The sequence below is a fragment of the Aquila chrysaetos genome, chromosome 2 (genome assembly GCF_900496995.4).
Source record: "Aquila chrysaetos chrysaetos chromosome 2, bAquChr1.4, whole genome shotgun sequence".
Taxonomy (NCBI): Eukaryota; Metazoa; Chordata; class Aves; order Accipitriformes; family Accipitridae; genus Aquila; species Aquila chrysaetos.
This window is the reverse complement of record NC_044005.1, coordinates 57,058,189-57,081,188: the sequence shown is the minus strand read 5'-3', so window position 1 is coordinate 57,081,188 and position 23,000 is coordinate 57,058,189. Positions and strand designations below refer to the sequence as shown.

General features: G+C 46.5%; 2 protein-coding genes across 7 annotated transcripts in view; both read left to right on the top strand.

Moving 5' to 3' along the window:
- The window catches only part of SLC22A16 (solute carrier family 22 member 16), a 37,880-nt gene extending 33,190 nt beyond the window's left edge, over positions 1-4,690 (top strand). The window contains exon 8 of the mRNA XM_030005397.1: positions 122-4,690. Within this exon, the coding sequence (XP_029861257.1) occupies positions 122-331 (210 nt within the window). The 3' untranslated portion in view covers positions 332-4,690. The remainder of the gene's footprint in view (positions 1-121) is intronic.
- Positions 4,691-7,995: 3,305 nt separating this feature from the next.
- On the top strand, positions 7,996-21,763 carry DDO (D-aspartate oxidase). Of its 6 annotated transcripts, XM_030006633.2 has the most exons (6): positions 7,996-8,490; positions 13,543-13,748; positions 13,938-14,046; positions 14,894-15,070; positions 17,607-17,763; positions 18,927-21,763. In XM_030006633.2, the coding sequence occupies exons 2-6, from the start codon at positions 13,577-13,579 to the stop codon at positions 18,957-18,959; spliced, it is 648 nt and encodes a 215-aa protein (XP_029862493.1). In that variant the 5' UTR covers positions 7,996-8,490; positions 13,543-13,576; the 3' UTR covers positions 18,960-21,763. The 6 variants fall into 6 exon arrangements, with proteins under 6 accessions (XP_029862493.1, XP_029862466.1, XP_029862459.1 ...); XM_030006606.2 differs by having other exon boundaries at positions 13,547-13,748; positions 17,607-21,763; XM_030006599.2 differs by having other exon boundaries at positions 7,997-8,490; positions 17,607-21,763.
- Positions 21,764-23,000: the final 1,237 nt, after the last annotated feature.

The window sequence follows — 23,000 nt, the reverse complement described above, 5'->3', positions numbered from 1 at the left end:
AATCTTTGCTTTACATTACAGTTCCTTGTGCTTTATTTTAAATGTACTCTCAAGCAAGATCAAAGATATGCATAACTTGAAAGACATTTCTACCTTTACAGCTACTGTTTATTTCTTCTAGTTGCTTGTTGGAATCATGGCTCTTCTGAGTGGAATATTAACAATAATGCTTCCAGAAACACTGGGAAAACCATTGACTAATACTTTGGTGGAAGCTACAGAAATTGGAAGAAACAAGAAAAGCTGTTCAGGAAAGACTCCAGCACACAGTGGTGCAGCATTAGAAAAGATAGAGATGTTTGGTCAAGAAGCAGTCAGCACTGAGAAATAAAGCAACAGCAAAATGGTTGTTCCCAATTTTAATCATTATCTAATTTATAAGATCTTTTTATTCAAGAAATGTGACTGTTCTATAATAACTATGCCTTTTACTTTGTATCCAGTCTTGCCTTTTCAATAGAGCAAGTATGTAAAACCTTTTCCACGTGACTGAGGTACTGCAGAAAATTTGATGAGATTTCTAAAGCCCTTGTCAAACTTACCCAGGCTTTAGAAAACCTGTCTGACTTACTGTGACCAGTTGGAATGATTAGTCTAGATGTTGGAACCTACCTGATTACACATATGTAAAAAATATGCCAATTCTTTGCTTCACATTTTCTGCAGTTAGATTTGTAAACCCACTGCAAAGTGCCCTGTCTGCTCTCGTCCTGTTGCAGCTGACGGTTACAGGCTTGGGACTTCAAAACATGGTACACTGGGAGAGTTATAATTCAAGAGAGAAGCCTTAACATTGCATCAAGTCATATCAATAATTTTAAACTTAAACTAATTTATTCTTTTTTTTCAAGTTTTCTACTAGAAAAGGTGCCATTGCTAACAAAGGAAAGTATTCTGTGGAACAGCTTCCGACTGAGAAAATAATACTAAGTTTGCAAAATGTGCAAATAGTTTGTATATTCATTCTGTTGAATGGCAAATGTATTTTTATTACTGGTTTAGAAAAAATGTTCACTGGATCTACTGCTGTCTTAGTAAGTTCTTTTTAGTTTAGGTAAAACTAAAATGCCTGATGCCTTTGAAAGTCATATTCATTCCAGACGGTTATTTCAGTGCTCCTCTTCTCACTTATTTCAGCTCAGATCTAGCATCAGATTGTTCATAACCTTTAAGAGCTACACCAGCAACTTTGCCAAATGCCTCCATCAGGGCCTTCTCAGTCCTCAGTGGAAAAGAATAAATGGCATATGGGTCTTATGCAGGCTCTCTGCACAGAGGTGGACTTAGTTATTAACAAATGGTTAGTAGGCATGGTATCTACACACCATTTTTCTCATAGATCATCTGTCTGTAGCTCATTTTTTCTTTATACCACACAAAATCAGTTAGAAAAATATAATTTTAAAAATGGTAGCTGGAGGACACTGATCAATAGAAGAGTTACCAGTTACTCTGGTAGTTTTAGTCAAAGTGTCTGTAAATGTCCCACTGTTGCTACACCTCATGTGTGCATCAACACTTACTTGCTGGTACAGTGATTCTGCCTTATGACTGTGGACCACAGAAAACTGGTAGATAGGAATGCATCATTCTGGCTGCTACTTTTATGGCTTTCTGTCCCACCTCCCATTTTCCAGTCTACCTCCAGACCTGGGGGTTTCTTCCTTGCCTGAGGATCTGTATCCTCTTCGCTTGGCCACCTTTGGTTTGAGGGGAGCAGTACAGGAACATTCTGTGTGTCGAGGTTCAGACAGCCCTCTCTTGCCTGGGCTGTGTAAACCCTGTCAGCTGTGGTTTGAAATCAGAATTTTTCTCATCTTAAGCACATACTCTCATGCTAGCTGGTGCGATCTCATCAAAACAAGTCTTCCTTGTTTACTTCTTTGGTATGTACCCCCCAAAAAGACATCTGTATTACTGTAGATAAATATTCTATATGCTGTAGAGCTTAATGGTCACATTTTTCGATTCTATCTGCACAGTCATATTAGTTTCAGTGACTTTTGAAACCAGAATAATGGTTTATATCCCCTTATAAAAGATTTTTTTCTTCACTGTACTGTTCTAGAGTGTCAAATAGCATTGTTGGTCCTGATATTAGGACAAAATCATATCCTATATGAGGACTAACATGCTTTGAAGCAAGCAAAAATCAGTAAGTTTAAGTTCAGGGAATGTCTGTATGATGATTACATGGAAAGCAGAAAGGAATCTCTATGCTCCCTTCAATTCTGTGGGTGTTCCAGTATTTGCAGAGAAAACCTCCAAAGAGAACTGCATAGGATATTATGGCTTCTGTCCAGATATATTACTTCCGCAAAAGCATGTGCTTAACCTTACTTGCATGAGTAACCACATCCTTATTCAGATAACGACTTGAATACATACTTTGATGACTGAAGATAGGATTACTCATATGATGTGGTTTTTTATTTTGCTGAAGAGCCGACCTAGTATTCTTCCACTGCTTTGAGATCCCCCTTCACTTCCCAGAGCAGAACAACTCTCATCTGCAAGATCTGTTGCGAAACTCTGCATGCCCTGCCTTAAACAAGGGTTTAATCATGCTAAAAAACAAAATGTCATGCAATACACCTAACAAGGAATTAAACTGGTGCTGTCTGACATTACAACCACCCTCCCCCGCCCCGAGCTCCAAGTACTTACATTATTTTGGGGTTCTTTCACACTGATGCTCCTTCTTTTATTAGTACAAGGTCCTGTCTTAAACTCCTTAGTCTTGAGTGCTGGGGACAGTAATCTATTTCTAACAAGGTACTAAAGAACAATTAAAATTAATTTTTCTACTTCCTTACCTGCCGAATAACTGATTTGAGGGTTACCCTGCTAAGAACAGTCAATGCATGTTCTGTGTTCTTTTGACTTGAGGGATTCAGGAGCTGGTCATCTGTAATCCGTATACATAAGGTAAAAAAAAAAGAAAAAAGGAAAAACTTAAATGCACAGTGATACTGAGTGATGCTTACAGGCTAGAATTTAATGATGATTCTAAACCACAATGTAGTTTGATGGCTTTTAACCCTGAAAGCCAGTTCCTCCTGTCACTAATGTCCATTGGTATTTGGTCTTTGATTCAAATGAGACCTGAATTTCCCTGAACTAATGTTACTTTTTTTCCCGGAAATAAAAAGTTTATTGATCTACAGGTACACCTTTTGTGATTTTATGCATGAATAGCTTAGAGGATGCCTTGGGGTATCCTATTCTTTAACCTGAGGAAGCATATTACTGTAAAAAAGGGAATAGCACGTGTCTATATGTTTCTAGCATTTCTGTTTGCTTGTTTTTTCCATATGGACAAAAATATGTTTACCACTAGTCATAAATTATAAATGTAGCGTAGACAGGGTGGGTTATTTCTTTCTCTTAAATATTCATAGATTATCTAAATCCTGTCACAAGAGAGCACTGAGTTTGAGAACAAATGCTTCTGTTCCTGTGGGGCATGTTTTCCTCTCATTGCTCATAAAAAGAATTCCTTTTCATAGTTTCTTATCTGAGTCCTTAAGTTCTTTTATGTTTGTATTTGTCATCTCTATCTTAGCACAAATTTATTGTGCTGATCAATGTCTCTGGAGTTACATAATGGTTTTATGAGATAGTGGATTAGAGTTCTTATCTGTCTTAATTGCTGGTCACTATTGCACCATGACAAATGTTTTTGTCCTAAATTTGATATCATATTTTATTAGACAATCTTGCAGTTTGTTAAGGACATACTTTCTGGGTTGAATATAGGAATGAGAGCAATTATCATTAGTTTAATGATAACTAAGGAAAAATAGTAAGTAAATGTGTTTGATATTTTGAATCTGTATTTTAAAACTATGTGAAAAGATGTATTTTCTACTTTAACAGTTCACTCCAATTTCTTTGTGCAAATTTCTGTAGTTTAAACAACTATGTAGAAAAAAAATAACTATGCAAACTATGTGCAGTCCGTCAGATGCTTTGGGTGGTACCCTGAATGTCTGAACAAGGGGCTGAATTCTGCCTGAAGGCTGAGGGCTTTTGTGTAATGGCTCTGTGGAAACAGAAGATGGTCTGAATTCCCAGCTCTGGGATGGAGCGGAAGACTCATTGGCATTCTCCTGTATCTTTCACAGCTTATTTTTACCAACTCCTTAGGTGCAGTCACTTAGGAAGCCTCTGCAGCATCGGGCTCAGCAGCATGCAAAGCCTGTGAGTGCCTTTCACAAGGGTTTATAAAAAGGTGAGGTCACTTGTGCCATGGAGGCATGATGCCAGAAGGGTATTTGTGGCTGTGGAAGGGAGGGTCTGGGTTCATCCTGTGCCCTTTACAAACATCTTAAAGGTGCTTGTCTGAATCCCAGAACAGGTTTATAGGGGAGAAATTAAACTCAAAGATTAAAAAAAAAAAAAAAAAAAAAAGCGTTGACAAAAGAACAGTCAAGCAATACTGCATTGTTACATCTCTCTTGAAGAAAGATTAAAGCACATCTATGTACTGGTGACATAATAATTTTGTACAAGATTCTGTACCAGGTAGAGTGTGCATTTTGGTAACATGGGGGAAGTATGTACTCATAGGAAGGAGTTTGTTTGCCCAGAATATGTGGATTTAATACAACATATGTTAATGGTTTTTTAATGTGTATTTATTATCTGCAATTATGTGCAAGAATAAAATCAAACACACATTATTTAATCTTTACACCTTTACAAAATTAATGAACTCCTATCACAACTCTCGGTTTGATACATGCTGCCTTGTAGGAGCTGGGCTGGTGCTTCGGGATGGAGATCCCATGGTTTAGGCTGGCAAGTATCCTGTGCGTGTCTTTTCCGTGTTTGTGTTTGCAGGTGTAAACCAAGGTTTGGGTGATGTGTTAGGCGGTCACTATGACAAAATGCGCGTTAAAAATGTGACATGTTTTGCATTTCAGTTGCAGGAAGAATATGATTATTTTCTGTCTTTATTTGTATAAACTGGCTGGGGCAGTAGTCCCTCAGACACAATCCGCAGTGACAAAAATAGCTGCAGTGTTGTAGAATGGGTATGAGTTGATCAGAAAAGAGAGTAGGTCACTTATAGGAATGACAAAAGAATATAACTTGTAACCACTTGGTGTTCAGTGGATGTGAAAACTAACTAACTTCCTCATGCAGGAATTGGAGTGGGCAGACAGTGCAAAGAAAATTAGAACTGCAGCAATTTATAGCCTTGTTCTTTGTGATTTGTCCCCTTAGCCCTTCTCAGGAACCTATTTATTTTCCACTTCCCTTAAATCTTGAATTAGTGCAAATTACTCAATTTTTGATGCATATTTTACCAATCTTACGTTTTCTGATCAAGTTACACCTATCACTTGGCTTCATCATTCGTGTTTTAATGGCTTTATATGTCCTTGCCAGGTGATTTAGGTTCCTCCCTGAAAGTAACCATAGTGAATGGTTCAAATGTTTGTTTGCTAAAGTTGAGAAATTTGAGTCATCCCTGATATACTGATTTCAAGAGCACTGAGTTCGATCAAGCTGAGAAAAATCAAGCCTAAAAAGTATATACCTCAAATGGGGAAGTATCCTTCTTTTAGTATGACTGATATATAAAAATGATTGCAGAGAGGTTTGTACATAAAATCAGCTCTTTCAAAGAAATTACTAACCTAGGTTTATGAATAATCAGAAGTAATGGGGAATATCTCATTTAGTGACAAACTAACTCTTCTCTCTCTGCATTCCTGTTTAACACACAGCCTTGGATACTGCTCGGGTGTTTGTTGCAGATGAGTAAGATCCAGCCATGGAATGCTCACAGGCATCTAGCTATTAGCGTTGCCTCATAGTATTCCCTGTGGAGATGAACTGACTCGCACAGGAATAAGAAAAAAACAGCACCAAGGGATGATCCTTGTGAATATTCTCTCTAGTCTCATTGCAGGTAATGAGAATGAAAAGCGGTTTTGACTGAGGTGATCATGAACACAGCAAAAGAACCAGGGATAAATGGGCAATCTCTCAGTAAATATTTTCACAAAGCTTTTCAATAGGAATGTCAGTACTGCCGCTATCTTCCTCATATTGAGATAATTCCCCCAGAAGTAAGTAAATAACACGGGAAAACAGCAAGATGAGGAGCAGCTTAACCTCTTTGCTGAAATGGTAATTTGCCATGGACACTGATGCTTGACTTGATCTTTGAACTGGTTAAAGAAGTGGCGGAGAAGTGATCCATGTCATTCATGAGATCAGAAACAGGTCAGCACTGCTGTGTTCACAGAGGTCACTTCTGCTTACCCTTACTGCTCTATTCAAGAGAGTACGGAAAGCGAAGGGAATGCTAGGGTAAAGGGAAACACTTCTGAAGCGCTGCTCGAGCTGGGTTGGTGGTGTGCTGGGATGCCACTGCCGGTCCTTGTTCAGAAACAGCTCCAAGTACGATCAGGGCTGGGCTGTGTTTGTTCTATGCCAGAAGGCTGGCGCTCTCTTCCTGAGTGACCAAATCATGACTTGCACTCAGTCAAGGGATACGAGAGCCACTATCACAGAGTTTGTCAGGAGCGTTCTCAAAATACAAATAGGTGGGTGTAGCACTTGGAATACTATTTAGCCAATTATTTGTTAGTTCAGAATGACATACTTTGCACAATACACAGAATAATATATACACAAACATCCAGGTGGTCTTTAGCAGTTGGGCTGTTATCAGAGCTTCTTGTCTGTCCTTGCGCTTTTTCCCATCTTTCACGAGAGAGCACCAACATCTACAGCAAAAAACTTCTCATATCTTGAAGGCCTCAATACAGAATGGCTGATCTTCGGTTAATCAGGGCTGTGGGAGTTAGACCAAAGAGGATCTATATTGTGCTGTTCATTTTAGGGAAGAGCAGAGGTAAGAAAAACAATGGCAGCACTAAAGATTTGAAATTGTTTCCCCTTATAGATGCTTGCATGGATAAACAAACATTTGTGGTGGGAAGTCACGCATCTTGATTACATAGAAAGGACAAACAAAGCTTTTTCTTTGTCCTAAAATACGGTGTACCTTATTATGGGCACTTTAGCAAAACACAGTGTGTTCAACCTTCCAAAATACTTTAGCCCATGGAAGAGTAAGAGTTTCTCAATGAAATTACTGTAAGAGTTGGTATCCCTGGTATCCCAAACCAGCTTGCACTTCCTGAGTCTCATTCTCAAGAAAAGACACGCTGGGAGTTTATATTTGAAAGAGATTTCCATATGTGAAAGGATCCCCTCCAAAGCTATTGCAGATATCCTGCAATGACTTAGAATAGTGTACGTTTGACAGTCAATACACCAAGCCCATCAACAATTTCATTTCTAAACAAGCAAAACCTTCTCTGTTCCTCTGCCTCCTTCCTGGTCTTATTCAATACCCTATTTTCAGAACACTCAGAAAAATCAAGCTATACTATAACTTTGGCAGAATTATTCCTTGTTCCTTTCATTGTTAAAGGGAAAAAAACGTAAACAGTATTTGTCTAAAAAGGTCAGCAGTTACATATGTGTAATATACCATGGCTTTAGTTTTACAATTTAAGAACACAGCTGGGTTGGGAGGTGAGAACAGCTGGTCACGTTGTGCACGCTGTCGCTGTATGTACAGATGTTCTTCGGATGGCTGCTGGTCTGTATTTAAATGGCTACGAAGAAAGGGCACCTGCTTGGAAGATCTATGGCCAGTGCTGTTCGTCAGGGCTGGAGGGGAGCGGTCAGCAAACACTGTCCTGCTGAGCCTGTTCAGGGACGAATGCTCAGGCTGTCAAATATTAGCCAAAATGTCCTGCCGGTGGCAAATGCCCTGGAGCCAAGAAACCTCGGTATACAATTTCATTCTAGTGATCCTGCAGACAGGTATGTTTTTCACAAACTTATGTTTTTCTGCTGAAAAAGGTTAATCCAAACAGTCCTGCCTGGCTGTGCTCATTAAGCGTTTGTGGTTTAGCAGGGACTTGTTTTTCATCAACCTCTGATGACTGAAATGACCAGGCCCACGGACATGCTGCATTACTGCTGTCCTAACTGCTAGCACGATTGCTCAAGCACTATGGCAGTCTTAAGGCAGCTTCAGAAACTTTCAGAATATGATTAATTGCTTGTAAGAGAGGGAAAAAGACAATATATTCCGTGCAGGACAGCGGGGCCCCTTGAGCCTCCTCCGGAGCGCACTGGGGAAATCATCAAGGGAAAAAGTTATCGGTGGACGGCGAAGGGCACAGCTCCGGCGGTGCCAGCGCGGAGCTGCCAGGCTCTGCTGGGAGAGGTGCCAGCGCTGGAGGCAGCCTTTGCCCGAGCACAAACAGCCCCTTCATTAGCAGAGGGACGCGGAGCCGGGCGCTCGGGGAGCAGCCTCGGGAAGGGGGAGCTGCCAGCAGCCCCTGCGCCCTACACCCCCGGCAACGTGCTCCATCGTCTCCCGCTCCGCTTCCCCGCGCTTCCCGGGAAGGCAACTCTTCCAGGCAGGACCGGGGGCCTCCTCCTCACCAGGTATTGCCTTCTCTCCCCACTTCTGGTTTTGTTTTTTTTTTTGGACCGTATTTCCAGCCAAATTGGGAAACATTAGATGACGGAGCCCTTCTGCTGCCGAGGGCTGGGAAGGGTGCCCGCAGGGGCTGCGCGGGGACCTAGCGCTGCCCCGGGGACTTTCCACCAGCTCCTTAAGCTCAGGCAGGGAGGGATTTAGGTCACACGTAGAGGCGGCCATGCAGTATAAGCGCGGTGGCTGTCACGGCTGGTTGTGGCGTGGGTGGTGAGCCGCAGGGTTTGGCCGGGGGGGGATTTCGGGGCCTGCTAAACCTCAGCTTCTCCCTGCTTCCACCCTCTCCCTGCACAGAGAGGCAAGGGACTCAACAGCGCTCGCCCTGCGGGGAACGAGGATCGCAGACTCTCCGGTTTGGGAGGAAAGCAAGAGCATCGCTTGGCACGTAGGTGCTGCAGGTGGAGGTTACTATTGCTGGTAGCTTATAGGGTGGGTATAACCTACCAACATTTAGGAGGTATTTCCCGTGCATGCACATGCAAACGGGTACCTGAAAGAGCAGCTGAGGCTTCCCCGGTGGCCTCGGGGTCTCCTGTGATGGTGGCTCAGAAATACCTGCTTTCTGGCAGTGGTGCCGTATGTGCGGAAGGGCTGAGGGGATCTCAAGGAGCCTTCGGTGTCCCTCGTTCGGTGAAGAGAGAGCATCCTTACCTTCCTCCCGTGGCAGGTCCCGAATGTGCGTCTCGCAGAGCAGCCCAAATGACAGAAAAGGGCCCAGGCCAGAGTCAAAAGGCCAAAATCAGGGCCCCCTTCTTAGCAAACCCCCAGGAATGGATGAAGCTTCACGAGGGTCTGTACCTACCTTTAGCAAAGAGCCTGGCAAAACCCCTCTCTGGAGTCAGGCAAAGGGAAGCAACACCGAGGGTGCTTGTAAACTGGGGAAGCGAACACACAAAAGAGTGATCTGCAAAAAAAGGAAGGGAGAAAGTGCTCCATGGATGGGGACGGCGGGCGCAGCCGCCCCGGGTGAACGAGGAGTCCCTCCTCGTCCAGAAAGGCTGGAGCCTTTGCTCCCCGGTACTGCAGGCTTCAGGCGATCCAATGTTTCAGCACTTAGACGTGGTGAGAGTTAGTTTAAAAAAAAAAAAAAAAAAAGAAAACCACAGGACTTCAAAGGTAACAGGTGTTGGTTTTCTTTGGTTAATTCCTGTTGATCCATTTTCTGGTCAACAGTTCGGTTGGACTTTTTCAGCTGTTCAGTTGGGCATGTAAATATGCTCAGTTTAGTAGGTCAGCCGGGTTGCGACACAAGCGAAGAGCGGCCGGCGTGCCGGGGAAGCACGCGTGCGGAGTTGGGCCATAGGGGGAAAAGGGTATGGCGAGGGGCTGTGCCTGGAACACAAAGATGCCAAAGCAATAGTGTTCGTGCAGCTCTTCCAGCTGAGGGACGCCGGTTTCCCGGGGTCCGTCGCAGCTTGGAGGGACTGTGGGCCAAGGGGCTGCAGCTGGCGGTGGGTGTGCATGGTCCTCTGTGCGTGTGCGTGTGCATGTACGTATGCTGGGGAGCATCGTATTTGTCCATATTGATTATGTTATCCGCTGCTAGAATGATGTTAAGGCTGAAGGTTAGTGGCACTCAGTGGTGATACACAGGTATGTGAGGCAAGAAAGAATAAGGACCCCCTTGCATCACATGAAGCTGACACTGTCTCCTCAGCTGCGGGAGTTGGAAGATTGAGTCATATCACAAAACGTTGCTATATTTTTAAAAATAATTTGTTCTGGCCTGGGAGGAGCAGGAGGGTGGCAGGGGCACGAAGCTCACGTCAGGCAGCCAGTGTCCTCTTTGCTGGAGAATTACAGCTCCAGGTGGCTCTGTCTGGCTTCTGTGCCATTCTTCTGACACCACGAAAGGACAGAGAGCTAAAGGGTACCTGACACCCTTCCCCTCCCTCCCCAACAGTCACTGCAACTGATTTGCCTTTTAAATGCTGATTTTTGGAAAAACCCTCAGCACAAGCCAGTCTGAGGAGGTGGGAAGCGTCACCCCGCTGGCATTAAGCTGGCCTGCCACATCAGCTGAAAATAGTTTCTCCTCCCGTGCCCTCCCAGCAAGGTGCAGGGCTCCGCGCCGGCGAGCCTTGCGCTCCTGGCGGGGTCAGCGGCTCTGCAAAGCCCGAGCTGCGCTTGCACGTACAAGCACGCGTAGCCTCTGCTTTGCACCCGGGTAATTTTTGGCACATTAGCACATTCGGGCTGGATGTGCTGCTGGATTGCAGCAGAAAGGGCTAGAAAAACGGTGTTTATGATGGGTGCCTGTCACGGCCTTCCGAGCCGTTCCCGCAGGCTCCAACACCGTCAGCAGCCCCTTTCCACCCTCGCTGGCTTTTGCAACGTTGGGATCAGTTGATATCGAACTGCCTCATCTGCGGAAATCCCATCCGAATTGGGAAGACTTGTGAAACCTGAACCTCCGCCAAGCCACGGCTCCCCTTTCTTCCCCAGCAGCGGGGAGGTCAGTCAGGAAATTCAATCTTCATCATGGTCCAAGGGCTTCAGCGACCCAGAGCACATGTCTGGCAGATGCATAATGTACCCAGCGCATATGTTCCAGCGGGACTGCGGTCGTCCGTGGACTGCCGGGAGGCTCACTGGGCATGCTGACAGCCTCACGCGATTTCCACAGCGGCCAGGGCTGAGTGAGGTTTGTTAATAAAAATATGTTTAGAGACCTTTCTCAAAACCAGTTTTCCTAACAAAAGGAATTTCAGCATTACTAAAACTCCCCCAATTTCTTGTTACTCTTTTTTTTTCTTTCTGTGTGTGGTTTTTTTTTTTTTTTTTTTAATAACAATTACCAGTACAAAATATTCTGGAGATTATGGTAAGGAAGCATACGCCGTCCATGCTCTGACCCTCCGCAGGTGTTCCCGGTGCAGGTGGCTGAGGCAGCCTGGGGCAATGGTAGAGCTGAGGGGTGCAGCTCCCATTCAAATCAGCATTTTATCAGATTGGGTTTGGGGGTGACAGCAGCGCAGGCCAGTGGTCCTGGTTCAGGATTCATCTTTACCCCTGCACTGCGTCCTCTTTCTCTGCTGTGTGGACACTTTTATAGTCAGCTTGTGAAAGAAGATGTAATAATTAGCAAACAGGAAGAAACATAAGCATCTCCCTGAGAGGAAGAAAAGGGGTTGTAAGAACCCTTGGCTGCAATGCAGAAGGAATGCAATGACGGGCAAAAGTGCCTGCTCCTCTCTCCCTTCCTGCATAGTAGGGATATCAAATTTTAAGTAGTAAAACCTCAGGGGTAAGTGAGAAGCTGTGTGAAGAGTTATGAGCAAGGATCTCATAAATAAACCTGACCTATCATAATCCCACACAGTCTGTCTTGCCTAAACTTGCATCAAAGATGCCAAAAGCCACAGGAAGATGGGAAGTCAGCCCATCCTTATAACTGCAGGCACTGCTTTCCAGAAAAGGTTCTCGGAAAGCAGCTAGTGAGGCTGGACTTCTACAGTCAACGAAGAGCGACTCCTGTAGGAGAAAGCAAGGCTGTAAGGGAGCAAGAGCAAATGTCCATATCACTCAGCGTCCACTCCAAGAGTGAATACTGGTGATGCTCCAGGAAAACGTAAGAGCCATAGGCAAAGGAGATTCTCCCCTACATCGCTGCTCAGCTTTTGGCAGTAACCCTCGAAGGAGTGTCCGAGCCAGCAGGTGCACCCCGACTCGCCTGTTTCAAACCTGCCGAAGGATTTATCGCCCCTGACGTTGCCCAGTCTCCTTTGGGCCCATTTAGTTCCTGCCTTTGGGGAGTTTGCAAGGCACACCGAGTTGCAGGGTTCAGTTGTGCTTTGTGCCCCCACCGGTGTGAAACCTGTTACCTGGCCGTGGTCAGGCACGTAGGCTGGTACCTCACTGGGACGGGCAGCCGGGTGATTGTCAACCAGGAGCTGTGTGCCACTCACCAGTGCAGGTGCCAAGGTCCGAAACTTGGCCGGGACAAGGGAAAATAGAGACGCTGCACCTCCTGGAGTAGCCATCAGCAGTTGAAGATACTGAGGAGTAGAGTGGACCTGCTCCGGGACATAAAGCAGGTTATAAAGCAAGGCAGAGAGAAGCAAATACAGAGGCTCTTGGGGTAGCGAGGCTGGCTGGCTCCTGGGGAGCACTGTGTGCTGCCAGGAGAGCGTGGCCAACTCAGATGCCCATGAATCTGTCCAAGGGCAGTGGTCACGCTGGCAGGTACGGGGCCAAGGATGGGTTGGAGACCTCAGGTCACTAGGGACACAAAATCCCCCAGGGTACAGGTAGCTTCTCTTCCCACAGTCCTCCCACCAAGGCATCGTGGCCCAAACAATTTTTGGATGTGGGAGTGTAAACAGCCAGGCTGTACCTTGTGAAACTATGCACTGTGTTTAATAGCTAAAATTCATGTTTTGTAGGACAGAGCTAAGCAGGCAACCCAGTCCTCAGGGTCGGAGGGAGAGCCCTACACAGCAGCGGAACTAAGATGCATGTTAAGAAAAACATCTTCCACAATGCGCTGGACCCTTTGCTCTGCGTAATCAATTTGCCTCCTGGGCAATTCCCTTCTGCTGCCCAGGCAGTGACAGGCCTCATTGCTGGAGATCCTGATGTTCAGACAACCTTTTTGCTCATGGTGCCTAAAAGCCAGTTTCCCCAGAGCTCCAGCTCTTGCCCCTGACACAATGGAAGATTGACGGGTGCCTCACTCCCTTGGGTTTTATTGAAAAAACCTTGCCCCACGTTGCTACAGCCCGAACATCAGTGCTATCCATACAGATTGCTCTCTTGCCCTTTGCTCTTGTGCTGAGAATGGGGTAGTGACTCTTGAAATACTTTAGAAAAATTTGTCTTCATATCGAAGGCTGATGATTTTTTTGATCTTCACCTTAGTCTTGCTTGTGTGCAGCAGTTAGTCTTCAATTAGCTGCCCCAGGGCGGGTTATGTTACATCTTGTGTGGGTATTTCATAGCCTGACGAGGGTGTCCAGCAGGGCTATTGGTGATACGGGATATGTTATTTCCAAATGCAGGTAGGTACCTCTCCTCTGGCCCTGCACCCTGGAGATGGCAGCACCCAAGGTCGCAGTGGTTGGCGCGGGAGTCATCGGCCTGTCCACGGCGCTGTGCATCACGGAGACTTGCCCCAGCTGCTCTGTGACGGTCCTTTCAGACCAGTTCAGCCCCAACACGACGAGCGATGTTGCAGCCGGGATGCTCATCCCTCACACCTACCCAGGTGCGTGCAACTTGGTGTGCCGGCGCCCGTGGCACCTCATACGGCTGCGTGCCCAGGTGTGCAGCGATGCACAGACGTTCAGGAAGAAAAGTGCAATGACCTGTGTTCCCCATCTGTCCCGCCTCCTCGACACTGGCTTCTCTTCTTTGCGTTATTCCTCTCTGCATGTTTGCTTTTGTTTATATGCAGGCACACCAATCCACGTGCAGAAGCAGTGGTTCAAAGAGACCTTCACTTTCCTTTTTGCCATCAGCAACTCACCTGAGGCATCAGAGGCTGGCATTCACCTGGTCTCTGGGTAAGAACAGCCCCCCCTCCGCCCCGGGCAGCCTTTGGTATGTTTGTGCTGTTTGCTGGAGCAGGCAGAGAGGTTTTCCTTGCTGGAGTTCAGGCGTATTCCCTTCATGGAGTAGCTCTTATAACCATATACCCAAGAAACTGCATTGCAACTGCTCAGAAAAAAATGTATTTTCAAGCAAAATTCATGCATAGGTGTGCACAGAGAAACCATTCAAGACTGGCCGGCACCAAATGTCTTTTAATAGCTAATGTTTTCCATACTGTCATCCACCAGTTGCTGGCAGCAGGGGTGGTCTCCATAGGGATGGGACTGCAGGATCTTCCAGCTTCAGCAGCTAGGTATAGGGATGCAACTGGCGGGGAGGGGAGTTGTTGGGGGTGTTTCATGCTGCCTATTATGCACACAGAAATTTGCCTCTTGCGAGTGTTGAGGCTGGCCACTCTGTAGCTTTATGGGTACCCAAAAAAATGTGACCAGGTGTGCAAGTGGCCCTATGCGAAGGTCCAGCTAGGGTGGCCACAGCTGTGGTGGGGACACTGTGTGAGGGGATTTTGTACTTCTACAGTTGGAAGTACATACAGTATAGCTGGAAGAACTCTCTCTGGTTTATTTACCCAGGTGCGTCACTCTCAAGCTCGGCTGTGGCAGCCCTCTGCCTGTTTGCCAAGGCGGGTATTGCAGTAGCAGGCAGCAATGTTTCCCCGTTGTTGTTACCCTTGCAGAGCTGCGCTGATGAGAGGGAAGAGGTTCCTGAGTTCCTGGGTTTGTGCTAAGATTGCCGTGACACATAACATGGCAGAGCAATAGCAGCTAAGTTTTGCGGCTTTTTCTCTGTGTCCTTTAGGTGGCAGGTCTTTAAAAACACTCCCAAGGAAGAGTTACCTTTCTGGTCAGATGTCGTCCTGGGATTTCGACCAATGTCCGAAGCAGAACTCCAAAAGTTTCCAGAACACCGATTTGGTCAGACCTTTACGACACTGAAATGTGACTGTCCACCCTACCTGCTGTGGCTGGAGAAAAGGTTGGTTTTGCCGCAGGTTGGGCATGCAGAGAAAAACCCAGGCAGGGGGACTGAGGGCAACCTAGAGACTCCTTGAGAGCCTTAGGTTTGGACCAAACTAGAAAAGGGCTGTTTCTCACCAGGGAAAATGCAGCAAGCACAAGAAATAAATACCCAATTTTTCCAAAATGTGAAAGACCCCATTTTTGCAATGTCCACTTTCTACCGCTGTGGCTGTACAGTGGGGCTTAGCGTGGGAGCGCCTCTGGGCATCGGACCAACACAGCCACAGGGGCCACGCTTGGCCAGCCAGACCTTGAAGGTACATCGGGAGCGTGCCAAGTCCTCAGAAAACCTGTGGGTGCTCCTCATTTGTCAAACTTCCCAAATAATATCCCTCTGTTCTTGAAGGTACGTCCAGCCCCTGGGACAATAGGCATCTCTGGGAAGATGTCTTACCAGAAGATTTTGCACTGAAGAGGTAGCTGGACCAATTAATCTCAAATTTGGTCAACAATTGGAGTAATTTCTTAATCCAGTCGGGTAAAAAAATGTCAAATAGCATCGTCTTGTAACAAACCTTTTGGAAATGTTAGCCTGCCAAAGATGGGTGATGTACCCACTCCAAGGAGTCGTGGCTTCAGAGTTCATGCCTGGATTGACATGAAAGTTAGAAGATTTGCCAATTTGCCAATTTCCAGGTTTCCCCAAAATACGTGGATTTTGGAGAACTGTAGGAGAGTCAGGATGCAGATCTAAAAAGCTTCTGACACCTGGGATATGCATTTAATCCATTTAAGTACCCCTAAAGTGAGCAAATAGCTGTCTCCGCTTGAGAGAAAGTGATAGGCTGCAAGCTGATTTGAGGTTAAGTAAAGAGACGTGTACCGACACCATGGTACAAATTGCCAGCTCAGCCAGTTGCTTGGATGCCTTTCATCTCACTGCAAAATGTGAAAAAAACGTTTCTTGTTCTAGCAGCCAGCCAGGCTGGGAGTACTCCAGTGGCACCAGTGCCACGTGAGCTCTGTGCTGTCTCCTCGGTGCGCACACTCTGTCATGTTTCATTGCCTCACTGAATCGGAAATTTCTGCTGAAGCACAACTAAGTTGTACAACCCATTTAGTATCTGCCATGTGATTTCTGCTCTCTCCTTATTCCTGCTCTAGCCTTCTTATTTCTCCAAGGATGTAGTCGAATAAGATGATCGAACTCCTTTTCTTTCTCTTCTCTCTGGTGATGAGAAATGAGAGCATATTAAACATGTAACTAATTCTCAAACCCCTAGTGACTTGAGCAGTATTTATAGACCATTCTCTTGGCAATCCACAAGGAAAATTGGTTTTGTGCCCACCTTGCTGGTCCAAAAATGGACTTCAGGAATTTTTTCCTGCTTGCTTGCCTGAATTCAGGAGTTTTCAGCAGGTTTTTTTATTGGTGTATTTTTTATGGCATGATGGCAGAGTCCCAATTACAATGCTTAGGAGCTCTCCCAGCAATTTGCCCAGCCAGAGCTGCTGCACGAGACCTCCCCTCTTCTTGCCAGCCAGCCTCAGTGTCCTGCTGCACCCAAACCGCAGTCCCCAGAGCACCAGCTGTGCCGCGCATCCTCGGCTCACTCTTTGGGAGTGCTTTGTAGGAAACCGCTGCCTTTGCAGTGGGGTTGATCGCTTTGCCAGCTGCCGGAGTATTGCAAAGGGCAGGATTCCCTACTTAATGCATTGTCATCACAGACCTGTCTCCTGACTTGCTCATGCTAAGATCCCCGCTAAAGACCCCCAGCTGACTGGATGCAGGGGACAGCATCCATCTCACACCAATGTTTTTCCCCAGGGAAAGGCTTCGGGCTTCAGGCAAGTTCAGGGTGGAATATGGCTGGAAATTGAGCTCAAAGATGAACCTCAAGAAGGGGTGAATTTTGCTGAAGAGCAGACATGGATGTGTAGTGCTCTGAGCTGTCCTGGGTGACTCCTGGCTGCTGCTCTAGAAGGTTATGGGTCTCCTGGGGGTCCCGTGCCACATCTGCCCAGCTTGCGGGGACATCTTGGGTACCCCAGGGCTCCGCACATGGCACTAGATGACTAAGTGGTGCCTAGTATCAGGGGGGGCGAGTTGGGAATGAATGCGACGGTGCGTAACAGGCACATTAAAGGGGGTGTAGTATGATAGTGTTGTCACCAGCAGAAGTAAGTTGGGGAATAAGTCTGATATTTTTCAGCTTGCTTGAGCTGTTAAAGCTTGGTATGGTTATAGAAATGAATCAGTGAGACCACGAGGAGCTGACTGTCTGCCTAGGGTCTTATGCCAGACCCTTCTCTAATATTGATCAACTTGCTGTATCTTTTCCAGCCCAAACAAGATAAACAATAGCTTTGATCCGACAAAATCAGACAAATCACAAACAGAAACCCCGTGACATTTTCTTTGCTTTTTGTCACATCTGTTTAGTTTTGATCGGTATGTTAAAGGCAATCTATCTCATTTACTTAATGTGCATAATAATTGTGTGAGGGTTTAGGGGTTTCTTTTCTGCCTCACTTCTGGAGTCTTTTTGTAGGTTGAAAGCAGCCGGCGTCCAGATGCACACCAGAAAAGTTGCAGACTTGTGGGACCTGCACAGCGAATATAATGTCGTCGTCAACTGCGCGGGCATCGGAGCCCACCAGCTGGTGGGGGATGAGAAGCTCTTCCCCGTCAGGGGACAAGTACTCAAGGTTCATGCTCCTTGGGTAAAAAACTTCATCCGGGACGGGGATGGCTTAACTTACATCTACCCGGGGATACACAGGGTAACCCTAGGGGGGACCAGGGAAAAGGGGAGCTGGAGTCTCTCCCCTGATCCTGGCACTACCAAAGACATCTTTGACAGATGTTGCTCCCTTGAGCCCGCGCTGCGGGGAGCTCGGGATATCGAGGTGAAGGTGGGCCTGAGGCCGTCCCGGCGGTGCGTGAGACTGCAGAGAGAGGTCTTGAGCCGAGGAGGAGTTAAGTTCCCGGTGGTCCACAACTATGGGCACGGGGCAGGCGGCTTTTCGGTGCAGAGGGGCACAGCCAAAGAGGCTGCTCGCTTGGTGGGAGAGTGCATTGCTACCCTGCCAGGCTCCTCATCGAGGGCCAAGCTTTGAATCCCAGAGGCTACTTTCACATTTACAACAGGCTAGTATTGCATCTCCTAGTAGCAGCTTTGGACTTTTATTCTATTACTGGATAGAAGGAACCTAAGAAAGCAGCTTGTGCCATTGCAGATGCTTGGTGGTATCTCACCTGGCTTCCAGCTGCCACCTTGGAAAGGCATGATGGGTTGATCCAAGTATTAGTCCAGCTGTCCTTCTCCTCTATCTGGCATTGTTTCTACCCTGGGCATTTCTCCTAGCCTCATGTTAAGGAGAAGGCAAGATGGTAAATATTCTTCATATGACAGGGATCAGATTGCTGCAGTATAATACAAATAACATCAATTTAGCATTTCTTCATCTGCATCTAAAGGGTATTGGATGCACTAGGTTCATATTCGGTAAGAACTAGTTCTCTCCTCTTGTACCAAATCTAATCTAGTATTGCCCTTGCTCCCAGCATCTTACTACCAAACTTTACCATTTTCCATATGATTTACAAGGAAAAGAAAACCCTATGCAGTGCTGCATTACAGTGGTCCAGGTCAGCTCTTACAGAAAGCAACAGTAGGTCACTGTCATGCACAGTGACCAGGCAAGCATGATTTTAAGAGAAGATCTGTGACACTGATCACTGCATTTGCTCATATTACTCCTCAGGGAACTTAACACAAAGTTTCTGCGAGAGGAAGTTGCCCCATATGAGCTACAGTTTTGTGCATCTTTTCTCACGCTTGTTTACAAATCTTTTTTTTTCTTCGCAGAGCCTCTCAGGGTTTGCTCTCAGACACAGATGATTTCCCCCCCCCCCCCCAATAGCAGCATTGACATGGCCCGTGTTCTACAGAAGAGGATTTTTCAGGGTAGGCTAGGGAGTGCAAGCATCTCTTTTCTACTTCGCATGAGCACTGGCTGCTTTTCTTGCAACAGCTGATACGAATAAACCGGTGACAAACCAACAAGGATCTTAACACCAGCCTCAGTTTCATAAGGGAGAGAAGAGCCATTTAAGACTAAAACACTCCAAAGAGAAATTTGTCTGTAACTGGACATGAGCAAGCTCCTCTGCTGTAAGGTAGCTGAGCCACGGGAGCCCAGACCCTCACTTCATGGCAGAGGCTGAGCTGGGCTTTACACTCCCCTCAGCAGTTCAAGCGCTTTGATGTGGCTGATGATAGTCACTCCCCAAAGTTGGAGCTTACCTCAAAGTATAGGTCTGACTGTTAGCGATTAAACCACTCATTAGCTCTTAAATGGCTCATTCAAGAGCGTTAGCATCCACTTTTGTCTAGGTTTTTTTGTCCTTACAGCTACAAAACAAATCAAACTCCTTCAAGAATTCACATGGCTAAGATGAACTGATAAATAAAGTTCTAATAATGGAGCAAGGGTCACTTCTGTAGTGTTTCCTTTCATAAACAAGAGGTTTTCTTTGATTTGGGATGGCCTGACAGGGCCAAGAAAGGCCACCTTCAGACGTGGCTGCCAGCTCCTGCTGTTCTCAGGGGGGATGAGGACAGTTATCCTTTGCAAGGGACAGCTGTCAGAAGAAACATCACCAAATTAAATTGTAGGGACAGCTGTCAGAAGAAACATCACCAAATTAAATTGTAGGTCAATAAGCACCTGGGATCAGCCTAAGCCAGCCCTGCCTTCAATAGCCTTGCCCTCTTCTCCTCAGCTCTGAAGGCTAATTTTGCATTCCTTCCCCCATCATTTGTCCTTTCCAGCAGTACGAGAGGACAGAGCTGCTGCTTTTGGCAGCAGTGTTGGCGTAGGGTTTGTCAAACTGCAGCTTTGCCCTCAGCTAACATGGAACATAGTAATACATGGAAAAAGAACATGAGAATGGGCTATTTTTTCTTAATCTTGATTTTAATCTTGAAAAGTAACAAACAGTGTATCTTATCCTGGAGCAAGAAACACTACTAATGCTAATGGGATGTTCATAGCCCCACGAGAGCCCCAGAGCTCTGGTTGTGTGCTTCTGCTCTTCAGGGTGGCAGGGTTTCTTCTAATAGACTTCTAAAAGTTGTCTGGTTGACAAAAAAATGTCAAAATAGGTTCAGCTGCAGGGCCCATCAGTCTGGTGTCCTAGCTCTGGCCATGGCCAGCAGTGGGGAGGGCCACTTCCAGCCATTCCTGGCCCAGGGGCTTCCTCAGCTGAGGGGTAGCTTAATGTTTCATGGCCCTCAGATGATTTATCTTCCACACATTTGTCAACTTACTTCTGAAACCATGTATGGTGCTTTTGTAGTCCCCGACATCTTGTGACAACAGGTTCTGTAAAGGGAGATATTTCCTTGCCCAGAAGCAGAGCTCCTTGCCTTTATCTTTGTCTTGAACCTGGAAACATAATTTGATGCCCCTTTCTTGCCTCTTATGAGAAATGGTGACTAATTATTTTCCATGATCCTTCTTGAATTTATAATGCTGCACCATACTCCCTCTCGGAGCCCTCTTTCCCACCTTGAAGAATCTTGGTTTATGTAGCTGCTACCCACATAAAGTCATCCCATATCTTTGGTATTCCTTGTTGCCCATCTTTATACCTTTTCTCACTCTAACGTACCCTTTTCGAGATGGAGGGACCAGAACCGCACGCAGTACTCATGATAGAGGATGAACCTTGTATTCAACTGACTACATCTCTCTTCCCTTCCTAATAATTTCTTACATTTAATTGCTTTATAGTCACTAACAAGCTTTTAACTGACATTTGAATAGAACTACCTAATTGCAAGATATCTGTCCTGAATGGTACTAGCTGGTTCAGAGGCCATTGCTGAGGCTGGGTAATGAGGTCTTCCTCCCAACTCAGCCATGTGTTTTTCTCCGCTGTTATCCACACTGGATTTCACCTGCCAGTACTTTGCCCAGGCTCACGAGATGGTTTTTGCAGCTCCTTACAGGCAGTTTGCATTTTACTCCCTTGAATAAGCCGGTACCACCAGCAGACTGAGCCACTTCACCATTTACTGGTGACTGATGGGTATGTGGGTTAGCATTGGCCCTACCACGGATCCCTCTAAGATGTCGTTGGTGACTTCTCTCCACTGTGAAAAACAGCTGATTTATCCTTACCTTGTCTCTCTATTATCCTATATGCAGTCGCTGACTCATGAGAGGATCTTCCATCTTATCCCATGCCAGGTTAACTTCTTTATGAATCCTTGGTGACAGATGTTATTAAAGGTTTTTCAGAAGCTGAGCAGATCATACCAAGTGGATTGCTCTAGTCTGCAGCTTCACTGTTTCCTCTGAAGCCATAAGAGGGTGGTGAAGCACAGCTTCATTGCTCCTCACTGCAAAGCTCTGCCAATTCTTCCCTCTTAGTCCGTACCTGTCCTTGCAACTATTCTATTACCATGGCTTTTACCGTTTGCCTGCCATGGGTGTCAAGATTTAGTGGTTTGCATTTCTCTAGATCCCTCACAGCACTTAAAAGAAAACAGTGTCACATGCCATCCTCTTTTTTCTTTGGCTGTTTTAAGTAAAAGGTTATACACCTGTATTGAGTTTGTGTGGCAAGGTTTTGGTAGCAGGAGGGTTACAGGGGTGGCTTCTGTGAGAAGCTGCTGGAAGCTTCCCCTGTGTCCGACAGAGCCAATGCCAGCCGGCTCCAAGACGGACCCGCCGATGGCCAAGGCCGAGCCCAGCAGTGATGGTGGTAGTGCCTCTGGGAGAACAGATTTAAAAAGGGGGGAAAAAAACCCTGTGCAATTGAAGCCAGAGAGAGGAGTGAGAACATATGAGAGCACCAGCCCTGCAGCCCCCCAGGTCAGTGCAGAAGGAGGGGAGGAGATGCTCCAGGCGCCGGAGCAGAGATTCCCCTGCAGCCCATGGTGATGAAGACCATGGTGAGGCAGGCTGTCCCCCTGCAGCCCGGGGAGGTCCACGGGGGAGCAGATCTCCACCTGCAGCCCGGGGAGGACCCCACGCCGGAGCAGGGGGATGCCCGAAGGAGGCTGTGACCCCGTGGGAAGCCCGCGCTGGAGCAGGCTCCTGGCAGGACCTGTGGCCCCGTGGAGAGAGGAGCCCACGCTGGAGCAGGTTTTCTGGCAGGACTTGTGACCTTGCGGGGGACCCACGCTGGAGCAGTCTGTGCCTGAAGGACTGCAGCCCGGGGAAGGGACCCACGCTGGAGCAGTTTGTGAAGAACTGCAGCCCATGGGAAGGACCCATATTGGAGCAGTTCATGGAAGACTGTCTCCCGTGGGAGGGACCCCACGCTGGAGCAGGGGAAGAGTGTGATGAGTCCTGCCCCTGAGGAGGAAGGAGCAGCAGAGACAACGTGTGATGAACTGACCCCAACCCACATTCTCCTGCACCACTGGGGGTAGGTAAAGAATCCGGGAGTGAAGTTGTGCCCGGGGAAGAAGGGAGGGGTGGAGGGAAGGTTTTTTGAGATTTCGTTTTATTTCTCATTACCCTACTCTGGTTGATTGGCAATAAATTAAGTTAATTTTCCCCAAGCTGAGTCTGTTTTGCCTGTGATGGTAATTGGTGAGTGATCTCTCCTGTCCTTATCTCAACCCAGGAGCCCTTTGTTATATTTTCTCTCCCCTGTCCAGCTGGGGTGGGGGGGGAGTGATAGAATGGCTTTGGTGGGCACCTGGTGTCCAGCCAGGGTCAACCCACCACAACACCAGCCCTAATAGTGCAGCAATTTCCCATTAACATTCCTTAAAACCCCACAAACAAGTAACATCTGCTTCTCAGGAATTTGTTACTATCCCTCACATCTATTTGTTCTAAAACCTCATCTAATGGCTCTTCAGTCTGAGGCAGCTTCTCTGCATTATCGCCTTAACAAATGGCTCTGCCATGGGAATCTC